This window comes from Vigna unguiculata, chromosome 8 (assembly GCF_004118075.2).
Source record: "Vigna unguiculata cultivar IT97K-499-35 chromosome 8, ASM411807v1, whole genome shotgun sequence".
In the NCBI taxonomy this organism is placed as follows: Eukaryota; Viridiplantae; Streptophyta; class Magnoliopsida; order Fabales; family Fabaceae; genus Vigna; species Vigna unguiculata.
Genome location: NC_040286.1, coordinates 36,589,740 through 36,606,685, shown reverse-complemented (window position 1 = coordinate 36,606,685; position 16,946 = coordinate 36,589,740). Strand labels below are relative to the sequence as shown.

Here is a 16,946-nt window from a genome sequence, read left to right as displayed (position 1 = left end):
ATGAATTCAGAACGACTAAGTTAACCAAAAATTTAAATATCAAGGATTGAAATAATTTTTTTAGAAAGCTATGGAGCAAATTTGAAAAAAATAATAGATCAATAAACAGTCGCTTAGCCTACTTATTATTAAAATCAATAAACTTACCTTAGTGTGACGTGATTAAATGACATTTTAGAAGATAAATGATAACATTAACAATACAAAGACCAAAATAAACCTTTGAATCAGATAAATAATTATAAATTATTTTTAACGAATTGACAATATAAAAACTTTCTAATATAAGTCCAGATTTTTATTGATTTTCTTGTGTTCTCCTTTGGGAATTAAAAATATACTGATATTTTAAATATTTTTTTAATATATTTTAAAAAATTGAATTTAATAATAATCAATGCATTACAAAAGTACGAAAGTCCAATAAAGAAGAAACAGTACACCAAAAATCCATGAGAAAATTCAAATTCCTAATCTAACTTGATCATTAGAATTGTCGAGCACAATACCAGAAACTGCACTACTTTGCAGAGAACACATGAAAAAAAAAACAATTTTTATTCTTTTGGCCAATCTAAAAGCATTAAAAACAGAATGCATTATTGAGATAACAATTTCAAATAAAGAAGACTATGATATAGTGATTAAGATCTTCGTATGAATGAAATGTACCAACTAAAAGAATCTATACCTATCTTGAACAAGAAAACAATCAACTAAACCAATTTCTGAAGGAAATCACAGCTACTAAATCAAAGTTCATGACGATTATATAGTTGAGATGTGAAAGTTCACAGTGAGTGATGTCTAACGTGATCTTATTTGGATTAGGTTTCACGCATTATTATTGCACTGATCATCCCCAGTTGTATTACTGGTGCCACCGGTGTTTGAATGCGAACTCCCCATGACAGATGTTATGGCTGCGACAAGTGCTGCAGTGAAATTGGGGTCTGCAGTGATAGCAGCAGTTGCTGCATTGAGTGAGTTAGCAAATGATGGAGCTGCAGTGTCCATTCCCTGAGACTCATGTAACCCAGCAAGCTTAGTTTGATCACAAAGTGAGTGTCCAAATAATTTTGGAACTGACATGAACTTCTGAGCCAAAAGGGGAGAGAGGAGGCTGAGTTGGTTCTGTGGCTCCCTTTGGTGCTGTGAGGAATTGGTAGCATTTTGAGTGAGATCAAGGGTGATGGTGGGAAATGGGGCTGAGGCAGAGAGAGTAGCCATGTTTTGAGAGCATGGAAGAGAAGCACTTTCCAAAATGGTTGGATTGATTAGGCCATCTGAGCTTGGCATTGATCCAGAAAGAAGCATTGAAGCAGCTGCAGAAGTGGTTGAGGCCATTGCCTGAGCTGTGGGAGGAAGTGGATGGTTGTGTTGCCCTTCATATGTAGTGATCAACACACTTCGATCTTCTGCACACCTTTGCACCTGTCAACAAACGTAACATGTCTTGTTGGTGTACAACGTTGTTGTTTCTCTACTTGTTAGGAATGCAAGTGTGAGTCTAAGTTTCATATGAGAAAGGGAAGCACTATATAAAGATAAAAATTCATAAACCTATTTTTTTAAAGTTTTGGGTCGAGAGTGGTATCAATGTCTTATATGGTTGGACTCAGGTTCATTGGTATTTGTTCTCCTCATCAAACTTTTTCTATAGACCTAATAGTTAGAGATAAAACTGTGTTTTTTTTTCTAATTTGGGTTCAGGAGTGAGTGAATTTTAGTGCAAAAGAGTAAGTAAATTTTGAAGATGCATGCATACTTGTTTACGCACTGGGCAACCAGTACTCATTGTGCAACGATAATAGGCCCTTGGACATGGATTCCCTTTTGCCATCTTCTGCCCGTACTTTCGCCATTGGCATCCATCTGCAATCTGTTACAATAAACTACTAATTCTCTTGGCAATTTCTCATTATCCATGTTCTTTCAGACAACTCATTGGTTAGATAAACTGAATTAGTCAAATAATTAACTTGGTGCTAATACATATTGAAGATCATACAAAGAGTTGCATTTGCCAATTTCACTTTTGCTTATTATATAGTTTACTAACCATTGTGGAGTCTGATCTTGCTCGAACTGACACACGGGCTTTCTTGATCATTGACAAGGTTTCTGAACTCTGATCCAATTTAGGAACTTTGTTAGAAAGTTCTTGGTCACCTTCCATTCTAGCTTTTGAGCTTTCCCTCACACAATCCAACTTATCTTCAATGTCTTTCTCACTACCCTTACACCGATGAATCAAATCAACCACGCTTTTGCTTTCTCTCAGTTTTTCCTCAGACACTTGCTGCGAAGCCTCATCCTTTTCAGCCACACCCATGTCTAAAAATGACCTTGGAACAACCATCTCTTCTTTCTCTCCACTCACTCCATTGTTCTACACAAAACCAAGCAAAAAACAATACATAGTTACCATTTTTCTCAGACACGTACATCGTATACATATTCTTTGATATTCGACAAGTTGCATAAATAAATTACCCCTTGGTTATGCTGCTTCTGCGTTATCTTGATAAGCTGCATGCGTACGGCATTGCTGTTATTGTTCATCTGATCGATCAACTCTCTTAATCTTTGATTTTCAGCATTCACTTGGTGCAGTTCAGTTACCAAAGCTACAAACTGTACTCATAACAATAAACAAATTAATGATATCTATATATAACGTTTGCTAAAATTGCATATTAATATACAGCTTATACAAACCAAACCAGACACAAATATTCATTCACTTACCCTCTTTTCATCCATAGTTTCCAATGCATCATTTTCTTCAATTGATCTGTTGCCACTGGTGTTCTTGGTAAGGAGATCCAAACTGGTCTATAGATTAACAACATTAAAAAAAACATAAGATTTTCACATACCCAACTAAGATGTGCATGGATGGATGTAAAAAGCAAAGCACATACATCTACATGAAAGTCGAGATTTTGATGATGATGATCAATGTCATCGGCATCATCATCATCGTCATCATCTTCAGTCTCTTTACTCTTCTGAGGGAAGAAATCGAGGGCATCCATGAGGAGTGGTGTCCCTCTGAAGGACATGAAGGGATGTGAAGAAGGCTTAGCAATGTCATGATTGGAAGAGGGTTCCATGTTGATTAAATATATAAGGAGCGTTATATAGTGGGTGTTGAAGAAGTCTTACAAAAGTGTGTGCTTGGTTAGAAAGAAAGTTGTTGAATGAGTATCAAAGAAGAGTCGCGTAGTTGTGCCCACAAGTTTTCTAAAGAGAGATGCAATGGAGTCGGCAACAAAAAATGGGGTTTTGTTTTGACTCAGACCAAATATTATTTTCTCAGAATATCGAGAAAAAAAGATTTGGGAAGTGAGGGACACGTGTCAGCTCTTTGAATGGCCATTGGGAGAAAGGACAGGAACCAGAACTTGAGAGGGACTCTGACTTAGACTTTTTGCTATTAACTAATGTCTCACTGCGCAATTTACTATTTCAAAATTTATATTTATATTTTATTTTTGTATTGGAATTTGTTTGTGTGTACAGAATTTGTTTGTGTTTATCTGACTAAATGCAATCTGAGAGTGATTTGTATTCAAGCGTTTTCTTCAAGTCATTGTATTCTTCAAGTAAATATATTTTCATAATTAAGTATAACTTTTGTGAGAATTATATATATATATATATATATATATATATATATATATATATATATATTTGTATTTATATAAGAATAAAAATATGAATAAGTGGTATCATAAATTTATGGAAGAAAAAACGATACGTATGGGTTGATTTGAAGTGGATTTGATCCACTTTTTAAAATCAAATCTGAAATTCGATTAAAGTCAATAAATTATTTGTTTTTTTAGTCTGCGATTCAGCTTTTAGTTTCTTTATCTTTTATTTTAAAATTAGATTAGATAATTTAGTTAATTATTTTAAAATTTGCGTAATAGAAGTGTTATGACGTCATATAAATAATATATGAAATAATACTAATTCAAAGTAATTTTTTATCGGTAAATTATATTTATATATTCAAACACTTGAGGTATTTCGATCCGTATAAAAAATATATATAATAATTTTATAATGTTAGGTCTCTATAATATATGATAAAACTCATATTTGAAAAGAAAATATATTTTTCTATTATTTCTTGTCATGACATTTTGTATTAAACAATCATATAAAACATTTTACATTCTAACAAAAAAGATGGACACTCCATATTGTCGGTGTAACTTGTTAAACTTTTGCATATAATATGTTGTTTTCTCTTCCATTATTAAAACAATTGGGAATAGATAGAACTTTTATCAGTTGACATCGCACTGTATTACTTTATGCAAAAAACAAAAACTTTGAACTACATAATCCGAGATGGATTAGCCTTTTACTTATAATCATTCTTTCATATTGACCCCTTTGACTGAAAACTTAAGATATCATTTATCCATTCCTATCTATTCTCACCTTCTCTATTTTTATTTGATTTATTAATTGCCTAAAATTCACTTGCTTTTATTACTTAGGAATTTTTTAAAAGGAGAAGAAACATCGAGAAAATAAGATGACTTGATAATAAATAAATTGCTTTAACATTAAATAAAGTGAAGAGATATATACACAAATATAACTTATAGTTTATAATAAACTTTACTGCATTATAAGTTCCATTCCTTACATAAACTTCTTCCAATTCAAACATTGCCAACTTGTTCATGGGTTGGCTCCATACAATGTTTAAACTTGATGTAAACATCATTCCATACTATGAGTCCTCGTCCTATATGTTCTATCTCTCTACTAAGACTAATACTAATCCTAAATATACAAATACATAAATATACAAGACTGCCAAAATACATAATACTACATGTATTACGAACACAATGCTCAATGCATTCTACTCTCTGTCCTGCATAAATAACCAATCCTCCAATTGACTAGGTGGAGTAACCCTCTTCCTGATTAACATTTCAACAGTAGGACATTTTCTCTTCCTCCCTCCCCTTGGCCTTGACCTGAATTCTTCATCAGCTTCTTCGAAATCACCCTGCATCACGTAAATCTCATGAGCATGACAATTCAAAGGTAAAACTTTCACACACCATCTCTTATCAGATAACTTTTGGCACAATCGAAATACCAAAGCAGAAAAGTAGAACTTACGAGGGTAAAAACATGTTTAGCAGTTTTTTCGTGATTATCCCGCACATGTTTGTAAGCAAATCTCATGCCACATTCAGGAAACCCACACCGAAAAGGTTTTTCTTGAAGGTGCACAGCCTTCTTATGCTTATCAAGATTAGATTTCTGTTGACACAATGAAGACAGATTAATATAAAGTTCACTTGAAACAAATTTGAGAATTCAATAATATTGTGCACACCCAGAAGATTTAACAAGAGTTTTACTTTAGAGAATGTGCAGCTGCAACCCTTAAACTCGCATTGAAAGGTCTCCGAGGAACTGGTGTCAGCTTCATGGGAACGAAGGTGACGCTTAATATTCTTCTTCAGTTGCTTAGACCCACAAATGTCACAGCTCATATATTGATGGGAGGAATTTACATGAGCTTTAAGGCACTGGACATTAGCAAAATGCTTCATGCAACCAGGTTCTAAGCACACCACATCTACTGATTCCAGCTTAACTGCATAACAAAGGCTATCATCAAAATTGTAACCCACAGTTTCAAAAATATAAATAAACAAGCGCCTTACAAATATCCCAAGAATATTTCACTAATTCGTACATAAAACCAAAAAAAATAAAAATAACCTACCATGGGAATCTTCATGCTTTTTTAGCTGTGAAGAAAATCTGAAAACCTTTCCACAGCCAATCTCTGGACACACATGTTGTTTGTGACTTTTGTCAGCAGCGGCAGTGGAACTGCCGTCGTGAATCTCCTCAACGTGTCTTTTCATATTGCCTTGCAAAGAGAACTCAATGTTGCAGTTCACAACAGGGCAGTTGAATGTCTTCCCTTCATGTAGTAGAAGGTGCCTAGTCAGGTGGTCCTTCCTTCGATAACTAGCTTGACAATCATCAACAGTACACACAAACGGCCTCTGGAAACAGAAAAAAAAAATATGTTAACGACAAAAAAACCCAAACAACAACATAAATATCATCATACCTTGACAAGAACAAGAAACAAATGAACAAACTGCCAACCTCAAATTCAAAGAGCGTGACTGAGGCATCCTTGATGGAGCTTCACAGGAGGTCTCCCTACCTGATACTGATCCATCAAGTCTAAACTCGCTGCCTCGTGCATTTTGGAGATCGTTGTCTGGGATCCAATGCTTCACACTATTAATCCATAATTTTCCAATGATTTTAGAATCTTATAGATTACATTCCTGCAAAATTTGTATCTTCAGCCTAATGCAACAATACAAGTCACAACAAAAGCTATATCTCCCACAGATGAAATATGTTTCAAATATCACAACACCCCATAAAATGTTACACAAGTATATGTTTCTGATGTGGTTTCAGATATTTACATCAACAAATTGTCTTGTACTTAAGAATGTGAATGTAAATACCTCAAGCGAATGACTTTGCATGTGCTGCAACAAATATGCGTGTTTCTTGAAAGTGGCACCACATTCCCCGCAGGTGTTGGATTTTGAAGACTCCGCTTCAGGATCTCTTTCTTTTCTAGCCTTCTCATCTTCTTCCTAAAATGACACAAAAATCAACAAAGTGTTATATGACCGTAAACATCCACAAAATTGTAATAATTTAAATAAAGATGACTGTGAAGGATTTGATTTTGCAAAAGGAAAACAAAAATACAGAAAAACAAAAAGTACCTTGTGTTGCGAATTGATGTGAGAGGTAATTAGGGTTTTCTTGGATCTGCAGATACCGCAGTACTGGCAGAAATAACGTCTAATATCTCTGAACTTTGGCCTTTCTTCAGTATTCACGTCTTCAACCATTGTTTTGGATAAGAGATACAGAGAACAATCGAAGAGTGCAGAAAGTCAGTGTAAATATGAGGATGGTGCTAAATGCGGCGATTTTGTGAAGCAGGAATGAAAGAGTGTATGAGCTTACTAGGTTTTTCGCCAACGATGGGTATATATAGAGTTCCTATACGATGTCGTTTGGTTAGTTTAACTAAATTAGAATAACATTAAATATATTTTTTCTTTTAGTTCTTATTTTTCATTCGTTCCTAAATTTCCAAAAATATTTTTCTAGCTTTACGCCTTCCAACTCGTTACCAGTAATCACACTGTTAAAAATACTGATGTACATATTTATTTGAAATTTTTATTTAAAACATATTTTAACCCTCAAAATTTGAACCGAATTTCATTTTAATTTTTAAATTTAAAATTAATTTTTAGTCTCTCAAATATAAAATTAATATTGTAAGTATTTTAAATTTAAAAATAAATTGTTTAATCCTCCAAATTTAAAAATATTGTTTTAGTCTCCAAATATGAAATTATGAATATCTTACTTGAAATTTAAAAGTGATAAATTATATATTAAAATTATTAGAAATATATTTTCGCTTATTTCAGCATATAAATAATAAGATTAGCGTAAATGTTATGTTTATTTCATGCTTGATTTTTGTTTTGTAAAGAAGCTAAATGAGAAAAATAAATAAATATCAAAGATTAAATCTCTAAATTTAAAATATTAAAATAAAATTTCATTCAAATTTAAATGATTAAAAATATTATAATTAAGAATTTGATCCAAATGATGCAGCACAGCTTGGCAGCGCATTTGTTTTGGGTACAAAATGTTATGGGTTCAAATCCTATCATCCATCTCCTTAACCATTACTTCTTATATGATATTTCGTATTCTATGAGATGAACAATAAATCGAGAACCTGTGAAGACGGATTCCAATCGTCAATTATTTTCATTACAGGAAAATATCAGTTGTAGCTATAGAAACAGAAAAAGTCATTATATAGACCATATTTTATATTAGCCCTTCCTACTTCGTCAATTTGATTTGGTGGGTATTGTAAAATTTGAAGATGCTTACCCGAATTACAAATCACGTTCCAAAGAATTTTCAAATCCATTATATCTAACTCACTTTAGAGAGTTTTTTTCATTTTCTTCAATCATTGGATTCCTATGAAGTTTCTCAAGTTTAGTTGACGTATATACATTTTTTTCATCTTAATCACAAGTCTCCCTCTTGAAAAACAAATCAATTCTTTTACTCTTTATCATAATTTGTCTAATATGAATTTCTCACCTATCACCTATTTAGGAAAAGAAAAAATTATGAATACCCCAACCTAAATCTCAAAACGAAAACTTAATATTTTAAGAAAATTAAGATGATTATCTTCTCTTACCTTAAATAGATTTCTAATACTACTCTTCTCCCACACAAGCTTTGCCCTTACACAACTTCAAACCTAAAATAACTTCATCTACATAAAGAAGAGTTCGATTAATAATTAGATCATACTTTTATTATCTGTAACAAATAGATATTTGTTTATAATGTAAAAAAATCACATACATATTGCTTCGAACAAAAAAAAGGGTAAAAAATCAACCTACTCTAAAGAAGAAATTGTTCGGTCCAAAATGTTCCTTAACTCCTTAATTTCTTCTTAGTGCAATTGGATTTTGAAAAAGAAAAGAGATTGAAGGTGAAAATTGAGATAGAAGGAAGATAAAAGGTACAAAGAAAAACCAAATAAAAGGGTAAAAAAAATAATAGAAGAGGAAAAAAAAATTAATTTTCAAAATTTTAAATTTTTTTTTTAAATCAAAGTAATATAAATAATCCATGTGTTGTAGTGTTGGACGTTACCCTGATTTTTGGTTTACGTCATATTGGGAAAAGGAGATTTTCGCTTCCTTATCCATCGAATCAAGCCGAGATTTTGACAACACATCCTAGACACTTGACCGTTGAGATTTTTGTTTGGGATTTGTGGTTAGGAAAATGTTGTTCATTATTTTTAGGTATGTAATGAAATTATTGTAATAAAAAATCATGGATGAGCTGTGTATGATTAATGTAGGTGTGCTGAGACTTGACTTTGTATGTTTTTTCTGTATATTATTTGTATATTATGTGATTGAATCTAACATAACATGTGAAAGATAATGAAATTTAATGAAGAAATTCCTTTGGTTTAATCTAGTGTATGTATTGATTTATAGATTCAAGTGAAGTTAGATTCTGACATTCTATGATCATTCAAACTCATATAGAATAGAATGTGAATGATTCATGTGATGAGAATAGTAGCATGATAAAAGAAAATCAAAACTAGATTAAACAAAACTAATAAAATTTTGGATTAAATTGAATAAAATTAAGGAAAAAAATAACTGAATTCAATATTGAATATAAGACATGTGACACTAACCTAACTTTGACATGTGGACACAACTTGGATAACTTTTTTTAATTAAAAAATAAAGAATTAATTACAAACTAACACGTGACATACACGATTCACCTTCCATTAACCATTTAAACACAATGATTAAAAAAGATCAAATTAAACAAAATTGACAAAAATGAATATGCTGTTAAACACAAAAAAAAAAGACCAAATTTGTTACTTGACTTCACATGAATAACTTATTTTTAGTTAAAAGACAAATTACAAACCAATACGTTAGACATTACTTTCCATTAACTATTTAAACATAATTAAAAAAAATATCAAATTTTGTAAATTTGGAAAATAAAATATTGTAAAAAAAAAACTAAAAAAAAAACCAAATTGAACAAAGACACGGTGAAAATCAGTTATATCTAAGGTTCTATTAGTTATTAAATTATACAAAACACAATTATTAGTTATTAAATTATACAAAACACAATTATTGATTTTTAATATCCATAAATTAAACATCTTCTATTTTGTTAAGTGTAAATGGTTACTTATTTATTTATTTATAAAGAACCAAAATGTTGATTAAACAATACTAGTTTATTGTATTTTTTTTGACACAATCTAATCATATTCTTTTAATAAACCAAATTAGTATAAAATATAAAAAAAATCCTAATTTGATTTAAAATTGAAAATAAACATAAATATTTATTAAAACTCATAAAAAGATACGGTTTAATTATAGACATAACTTCATCTAAATTTAAAACAATTATTTTTATAACCATCATTTTCAAAACTTTCATGGATGCTTATATAATTATTTTTAGAGTTAAGTATGTTTTTAGTCCTTGAACTTTGACCAAAAATTGGAATTCGTCCCTAGTCGAAACTTTGATAAATTTTGGTCCCTAAACTTTAAAAATGAATGAATATAGTCCTTTTAACACAATTTTGTTAACTTTTTTTTTAGGTTACGAATATAAACAACTCCAATATTTACTGAGAAATGTGTTCAAAGCCTAAAAAAGAGTTAACAAAATTGGGTTAAAAAGATTATATTTATTTATTTTTAAAGTTTAGGGACCGAAATTTATCAAAGTTTCGACCAGGGACGAATTCCAATTTTGGGTCAAAGTTCGAGGACTAAAAACATACTTAACCCTTATTTTTATTTCTGAATCTAAATATTTTATTTTATATTTTTAACTTATTACTTAAAAATAAATAAATAATCATATATTCAGTTAAAACACTTGTTTAAGTACTAAGTTGGTCACATATTTAGTTAAAATACCTGTTTAAGTACTAAAAATTGGTTTTGTTAATTTAGTTTAAGTTAGGGAACAATGGCTACGTTGTGAGGAAGAAGAGTAAGTAATACAATGTACAGAAGTTTTACAAGTTAGCCATTAACATGGCTCGAATTTTGGCTCTGAGCTCATCAGGAACATCAGTTACATCAGGTGATTGAGACGAAGCCCTTGCATTAGATAATCCAGCAGATGCCTCCCTGCTACCACGCCCAACCGCTGACTTCTCCAATTTCATAATTATCTCTCCCTCCTCCACCTCTGTTTCTCTGTCACCACGGGATCTGCTCCCACGCTTTACACTTCTGCTTCGGTGCCTGTGCTCATCATCAGACGAACTATAATGTTTACTAGAACGGCGAGAATGTCTACGCTTATGGTGTTCTTCATCAGAAGAACTATCGTAGTTATGACGACGCCTTGAACGTTGATGTTCATCATCCGAGGAACTGTCATGCTCGATCCCCCTGTAAGAATGCCCGTCTTTCGAAGAGGATTGTCTTCTCTTGTGCTTATGTCTGTCTCGACTGTGGTGTGAAGATCGATGTCTTTTTCCTGATCGTTTATGACGTCTTTTATCTTCTTGGTCTTCTTCTTTCTTCTCGTCTTCTTCCTCCCCTTCATGTCTACTATGTCTTGAACGGTACTTTCTTTTTGAACGGCGTTCATTATCACCAGCAAGTTTCTCCTCAGTCTTCTGACTTTTATCTGAATTATCAACAGAAAGCTTCCCAGAATTTTGACTTTTATCTGAATTTTCGACGTCAAATGGAACGGAGCTTCCTTCCCTTTCTTTACCCATAAGATTCCCAGTCTCAGCATCTGAACCGGAAAGGCCAGAGCCAAGTGGCTCCACTGACAAAGCTCGTGGCAATTCACTTGCTCCAACACCGCTTTTTAGCATGGCTGCGAACATCTTTGCTCGTTTCAATCTCTCTGCTTTAATCTTTTGCTCTTTAGTCATATGTGCTTCGGAGGAGTCCGCTTCACCTGCTGTTGCAATAGCTATCTTTTCCGCAATTGCCTTGGCAACAGGGGCAGAAGCCCTAGTCTTTGCAATCAAGTTTGGATTTTCAACAAGAGCTTGTGGTTGAGATGAATACAGGCTCCCAGTCCCAGAGCTAGATAAATACCCACCATCACTTCCAAGACCCTGACCACTACCACTTGATGTCTTGCTAAAAAGTTCTAAGTTAGGGTTTTTAATACCCCTAGTGGCAGCCTGAAGAATAGCTGCTGTCGCAGCTGCATCCATGCTAACTGTGTTTTGAGCTTGGTCTTTGGGAATTGGATCTTGACCATCCTTCTTTGACTTGCCAATAGTCATCTTGAACTTTTCTTTTCGGTCCATATCATTTGGTAGATCAGAAGCCATAGATTCATGAACATTGTCACTTTCATCATGTACAGCAGAATTATTGTCCACCGCTCGACCTGCTGGATTGTGCTTCTGGTGGCCCTTGCCTCGTAACTTAGACTGAACAAAATTAGGAAGATCAGCTCAAAGTCAAAATTAGCAATACCTAAATCAAATTTGCACATAATTCATGGAACACACTAGGTGCACAAAATGTCTCCAGAACCCAAATAAAATAATTACTAGAAATTGAAGGCACTAGTTAGCATATGACAATGTCTGGCAATTAAAATATGTTTTTTCTTAGAGGGAGGGGGAGGGTAGAAAACATTCAATCTTAGAGTGACAAGGATTACGTCCTACAAGCGACTAAAGTGCAGGTGCAATCATTTGCTCGCTTATCAGGGCACAATTTAAACATACATTAAAAATTGACTTTTATTATTCCGAGAAACTCACCTGTTCAACAGTCTGAAGAACTTTTAGATAGTAAGTATGATATCTATTAGATGGCACAAGAAAGGGGAACCTTCCATGAGGACGATCCTGTTCTTCAAGAACAGCCTCAAATTGTTTTCCGTTTTTTAGGATGAACTCAACTATCTTCTCTATAGCTCTCTTTAATTCAGATGGAGGTTCAACAACAGGCAGTTCAATCTTAGCTGCAGTACTGGGGAAAGAAGTCTGCGACTTGTTCTGTGTATTATTAGACATTGAATCCAAGCCATCACCTGATTTTGCTTTAACTGTGGTTGCAGTCTTAACAGTACTGATAGAATGATTCCGCTTTATGACTGGAACTTTTTCTTTCAAAGGTATTGGGTTTTTAGAAACGCTTCCATCCTTCTTGGCCACATCTGAACAAGATTCTGCCGGCTCTACTCCAGGAGAAGTAAAAGTACTAACAGCATCAATAGCTCCCCCGAATTCTTTTTTCCCAAAGTCACAAGTGTTCTCAGATGTACCATCCTCATCCTCTCCGGATCCATAGACAGATCCAAGCAAAGACAATGCACCACCCATTTGATCACCTCCCTGAGTCTTATTGATGTCCTCAGTTGAGCTGCCATCATCTTTATCAGCTTTCAAAAGTTCTTTGTGATCAATAAGAAATCTAAAATATGCATGAAGATGATGATCAGGCATCAGGAATCCGAAGGTTGGATTATCTCCTTGTTTCACCCTAAGAAGGATTTCTGACTGACTTCCATGTTTGCAGACAAACATTGCAGTCCTTGAAATAATCTGATGTACTTTCTCATTTGGAGGCTGGAAAAGAACAACAAACAACAAATGTTTCTTAATCAATAAATTCAAATTTCAAAATTAGCATAAGTATAAACTTAGAAAGGGCCTTGCCAAGCAGAATATTAAGATACTTGTATCTTACTAAACAAACACGTGACAACTTCAAATATAGTTGGATAATGATAAAGATCAAGAAAAGGAACTTTATGTAGACAAGTATCATCCCATTTGCTCTCAAGAGATAAGGAATCAACAAATTTCAATCATCCTAATCCCACCTGCACGGCCCCTTCTCATGACATCAAAAGGAAAAAAAGGTGCCTGTGAATGGCTACCTTGAGTCACAAGAACTCCATTCATGCTCCGAGCATCTGAAACTTAGACATCATAAGCCTTAGAATAACATATGTACCCTAGACAATTATCACCTAATGACATTGGTTAAACAATGAAAGGTCAATTAAGTCAGTAACATTCAAAAACCACACAATTAAAGTATATATTAAGACATGTTACTCACCAGATTATGGAGTAGACTCTCTGGTATTGGGAAGTTTGGACGAAAACTAGACTCATCATTATCGTCCTTTGTCTCCATGGAAGCATTAGTATTTCCATATGAAAAGGCAACAGCATGAAAGCCAGCCGAACTTACTGGATCTGAACCATTATCTAAACAAACATAAAGGTGACATCCGACATCAGAATTCAATATAATTATCAAAAAGCAACAATATCATCCAAATAAAACAGTAATTGCAACACAGAAGAAGCCAAAGGTAAATTGAAGCCAGGTAAAACATCCTTACTTGTATTCTGACACAGGAACCGTAGCAAATTACATTCCATCCTGCAAATGTGACATTGTGGTTGCACAAAAAATAAAAACACTCAACATAGTCTCAGGTGGAAGTTGGAAAATAAAATCTTGTTCCAAGTTTCCAACATCGACTGAAAAACATTTGACTTGTAGCCAACAATGCACCATCACCTAGTTGCCTCAACTAAATGCCATGTCCAACCAAATATATCAATGTGTCTGAAAGATGATAACAGATTGAAAAACTTATACCTTATTTGTTTAAAACATATTTTAGATACTATATGCATATCAGATATGTAAACATTCGGCGAAACAACTATTCTTAAATAAATAAGATGCGACATACTTAAGAAGATACATTTTCTGGAGTAGTGTAAAATTCAAGACAGTATATATATAATTACAATTCAGCAAATCCAATTTAAAAATATACGTTTGGGATATTACTAAAATAAATAAATAAATTATAAACCATTGTTGGCCATATCGATGTCAAAGTCAAATTCAGTATTTCATATATCTCATTCCTTTTATATAGAAAAAATTATGTTTTTGATAATATTTTTTATGTTTGTATATTACTGTGCATACTTATATGTTTCATATAGCTGCAGTGGATTTTCATAAAATGGTTTAAAGATTATACAAATCCAAGAAGTATCCAAAAGCATAAGTATCTATGGAAAAAAATGAATTATTGATATTTAATAGGTTGGATACTTCATCGATACCTATCAGATTAAATAGACAAGACTATCGGTATTTGAGTAAAGCAAATTGAAGTATGGTACTTTATAGCCTACAATCCAATATGTCACAACACAAAATTTAAAAACCTCGGTACTACAATAGAAGGTACAAAGCTATGCAGGCAAGGAAACATTCTAGCTAAAGCCCTCAAAAACCAAAAAGCTTTATCTTAAACCATGAGCTCTATGGAAAACCAAAATTTCAATCTAAGGTTTTCTAAGGACTTCCACCAACTTGCATTTGATTGACTTTTTTTCTCACTATAGCCTCTAACGAATGAGAACCACAATTTCTCTCCAGCAACAGAACATAAAATAAGCTCGAAGAAAACATCATCAAAATAAAACTACCAGTCATATACTTTTGAGAGCTTCTCGTTGAGAAAAAAAAAAAACTCAACAACTAATACAGTACAAATCAAAAGGAAACCGTATTTAGATAATATCAAATAGAAGGAACTAGAAAGCAAAACGAATAGTAGAATTATACATTAGGTTACCTTGTGGTTCTTCATCGGAAGAAGAGGAAGGGAGATCGAGATAGCGTAGGTGATCGAGGTCGGGTTCGGGCTGAGGAGGGCGGCGCTTGAGGCGCGGAGGAAGGGGAGCGGAAAGAAGGTGGCGGACATCATAGCGATCGATGGAGAGGGAGTTCCATTCCACCAGAGCTTCCGCTGAATTCACGAACGCCGCCATGCCGTCGTCGTCGAACAGCATCGCGTGACGCCCAACCACCTCCAGATCCATCGCGTCTGCACCTTGATTATCAAACTGAACTTCGCGGATCGCTCTACTCTCTCTCTCTCTCTGAAATTTAAAAAAGATGAGAGTACCAGTAATTGACGCTATGGATGTAAATTATGAATGAATGAAATTTTGGAATGTTGATTTAGGAATGGTACTCGGGGACGGAGACGGGAACGTGCCCTATCTGTAATGTTGGGGCCCGAGTTTTGGTTGGACCTTTGGGCCTTTGGCCTGTTAGTTACTTTATTTATTGTCGACTTTTGTTAAATACCATAATCTATAAAAAAAATTTATGAAAACAAAACTAATTTTCTTATATCACACGTGAAAATGTATATTCACATTATCATAATAAAAAATAAGATTAAATATGTTTTTGTCCCTTAATTCTCAATGAATTTTGGAATTAGTCCATTTTGAAATTTTAGATCAATTTAGTCCTTCATCTTTCGAAATACATGAATTTAGTCATTTTATTCAAATTTTGTTAAGTTTATTTGACATTTCAAGTGTGTTTTATAGTAATATTTAACTTAACATTAAAGCAAAAATGTATCAAACAATATGAACAACTCAAATATAATCATGAAATGTGTACAAAACATCAAATAAATCTAACAAATTTGGATTAAAATGACTAAATCCATGTATTTCAAAAGATGAAGGACTAAATTGGTTCAAAGTTTCAAAATGGACTAATTTCAAAATTCATTGACAGTTAATGGACTAAAAACATATTTAACCCTAGAAAATAAAATAATAATAATAATAAAATAAATGTGAATAATTTTTAAAATTTTATTGTAAATAATATTTATTTAATTTTGTATGTAACTTTTTGTTTTTTATTATAATTAATTAATTTAGTTTAAAAAATGTAGTTAAGTTTTTAAAAAATCAAATAAAAAAATAGTTAGATTTAAAAAAAAAATCATTTGAAAGATAAATTGATAAGATAATTAATTATTTTAATTTAAATAAACGATTACTTAATAAAAATAAAATTGGAAAATAAAATATAGACACAAAAAAAGATAAATTAGTTATATAATATTATAAAATTATAGATATTATAGATGTTGAAGGTGAAATCTTCAGTATATAATATATATTATTTTTTTAAGATGATAAAAGTGTTATCGCTATAATCATAAAATAAAAGTAAATATAAATAATATTTACAAGGTAATGTTATTGTTGATAAATTTTATTTAGTCTTCGATAATTTTTTATTATAGATAATTAGTTTTGCTTAAAAAATAATTAAATTTAAGAAAAAGTCAAATAAAAAATGTTTATTTTTTTAAAAAAAGTTAATAAAATTAATAAAATAATTATTTTTATTTAAAAAACATAG

At 32.3% G+C, this 16,946-nt stretch overlaps 3 protein-coding genes across 18 annotated transcripts; all 3 read right to left on the bottom strand.

The window, feature by feature from the left end:
- Positions 1-564: 564 nt before the first annotated feature.
- LOC114195350 (WRKY transcription factor 6-like) lies at positions 565-3,224 on the bottom strand. Its single transcript, XM_028085780.1, has 6 exons — positions 2,928-3,224; positions 2,752-2,838; positions 2,497-2,637; positions 2,063-2,392; positions 1,769-1,882; positions 565-1,434 (listed from the first exon to the last, which is right to left on the bottom strand). Exons 1-6 carry the CDS (start codon positions 3,117-3,119, stop codon positions 835-837), a joined length of 1,464 nt encoding a protein of 487 aa, XP_027941581.1. The 5' UTR covers positions 3,120-3,224; the 3' UTR covers positions 565-834.
- A 1,411-nt stretch (positions 3,225-4,635) lies between these two features.
- LOC114195598 (transcription factor IIIA-like) lies at positions 4,636-7,063 on the bottom strand. The gene is made up of 6 exons (XM_028086118.1): positions 6,819-7,063; positions 6,549-6,683; positions 5,777-6,065; positions 5,406-5,644; positions 5,161-5,304; positions 4,636-5,044 (listed from the first exon to the last, which is right to left on the bottom strand). The coding sequence occupies exons 1-6, from the start codon at positions 6,945-6,947 to the stop codon at positions 4,895-4,897; spliced, it is 1,086 nt and encodes a 361-aa protein (XP_027941919.1). The 5' UTR covers positions 6,948-7,063; the 3' UTR covers positions 4,636-4,894.
- Positions 7,064-10,658: 3,595 nt separating this feature from the next.
- LOC114194531 (pre-mRNA-splicing factor CWC22 homolog) lies at positions 10,659-15,762 on the bottom strand. 16 transcript variants are annotated; one of them, XM_028084817.1, is made up of 5 exons: positions 15,343-15,508; positions 14,080-14,120; positions 13,791-13,942; positions 12,482-13,291; positions 10,659-12,142 (listed from the first exon to the last, which is right to left on the bottom strand). In XM_028084817.1, the coding sequence occupies exons 2-5, from the start codon at positions 14,117-14,119 to the stop codon at positions 10,751-10,753; spliced, it is 2,394 nt and encodes a 797-aa protein (XP_027940618.1). In that variant the 5' UTR covers position 14,120; positions 15,343-15,508; the 3' UTR covers positions 10,659-10,750. The 16 variants fall into 16 exon arrangements, with proteins under 16 accessions (XP_027940618.1, XP_027940624.1, XP_027940623.1 ...); XM_028084823.1 differs by lacking the exon at positions 15,343-15,508 and adding an exon at positions 13,413-13,641 and having other exon boundaries at positions 14,080-14,129; XM_028084822.1 differs by lacking the exon at positions 15,343-15,508 and adding an exon at positions 13,413-13,698.
- Positions 15,763-16,946: the final 1,184 nt, after the last annotated feature.

What these genes read in the sequence shown, in the direction of transcription:
- LOC114195598 (XM_028086118.1), bottom strand. Translation starts at nt 6,947, where the DNA reads ATGGTTGAAGACGTGAATACTGAAGAAAGGCCAAAGTTCAGAGATATT. An exon ending in GCAGCTGCACATTCTCTAAA is followed by an intron (nt 5,305 to 5,405) that starts GTAAAACTCTTG and finishes TTGTGTCAACAG; the next exon opens with AAATCTAATCTTGATAAGCA. An exon ending in CTAAACATGTTTTTACCCTC is followed by an intron (nt 5,045 to 5,160) that starts GTAAGTTCTACT and finishes TACGTGATGCAG; the next exon opens with GGTGATTTCGAAGAAGCTGA.
- LOC114195350 (XM_028085780.1), bottom strand. Translation starts at nt 3,119, where the DNA reads ATGGAACCCTCTTCCAATCATGACATTGCTAAGCCTTCTTCACATCCC. An exon ending in AAACTATGGATGAAAAGAGG is followed by an intron (nt 2,638 to 2,751) that starts GTAAGTGAATGA and finishes TTATGAGTACAG; the next exon opens with TTTGTAGCTTTGGTAACTGA. An exon ending in AGAAGCAGCATAACCAAGGG is followed by an intron (nt 2,393 to 2,496) that starts GTAATTTATTTA and finishes GGTTTTGTGTAG; the next exon opens with AACAATGGAGTGAGTGGAGA.
- LOC114194531 (XM_028084816.1), bottom strand. Translation starts at nt 15,589, where the DNA reads ATGGATCTGGAGGTGGTTGGGCGTCACGCGATGCTGTTCGACGACGAC. An exon ending in TTCCGATGAAGAACCACAAG is followed by an intron (nt 13,943 to 15,342) that starts GTAACCTAATGT and finishes ATGTTTGTTTAG; the next exon opens with ATAATGGTTCAGATCCAGTA. An exon ending in AGAGTCTACTCCATAATCTG is followed by an intron (nt 13,292 to 13,790) that starts GTGAGTAACATG and finishes GTTCTTTTCCAG; the next exon opens with CCTCCAAATGAGAAAGTACA.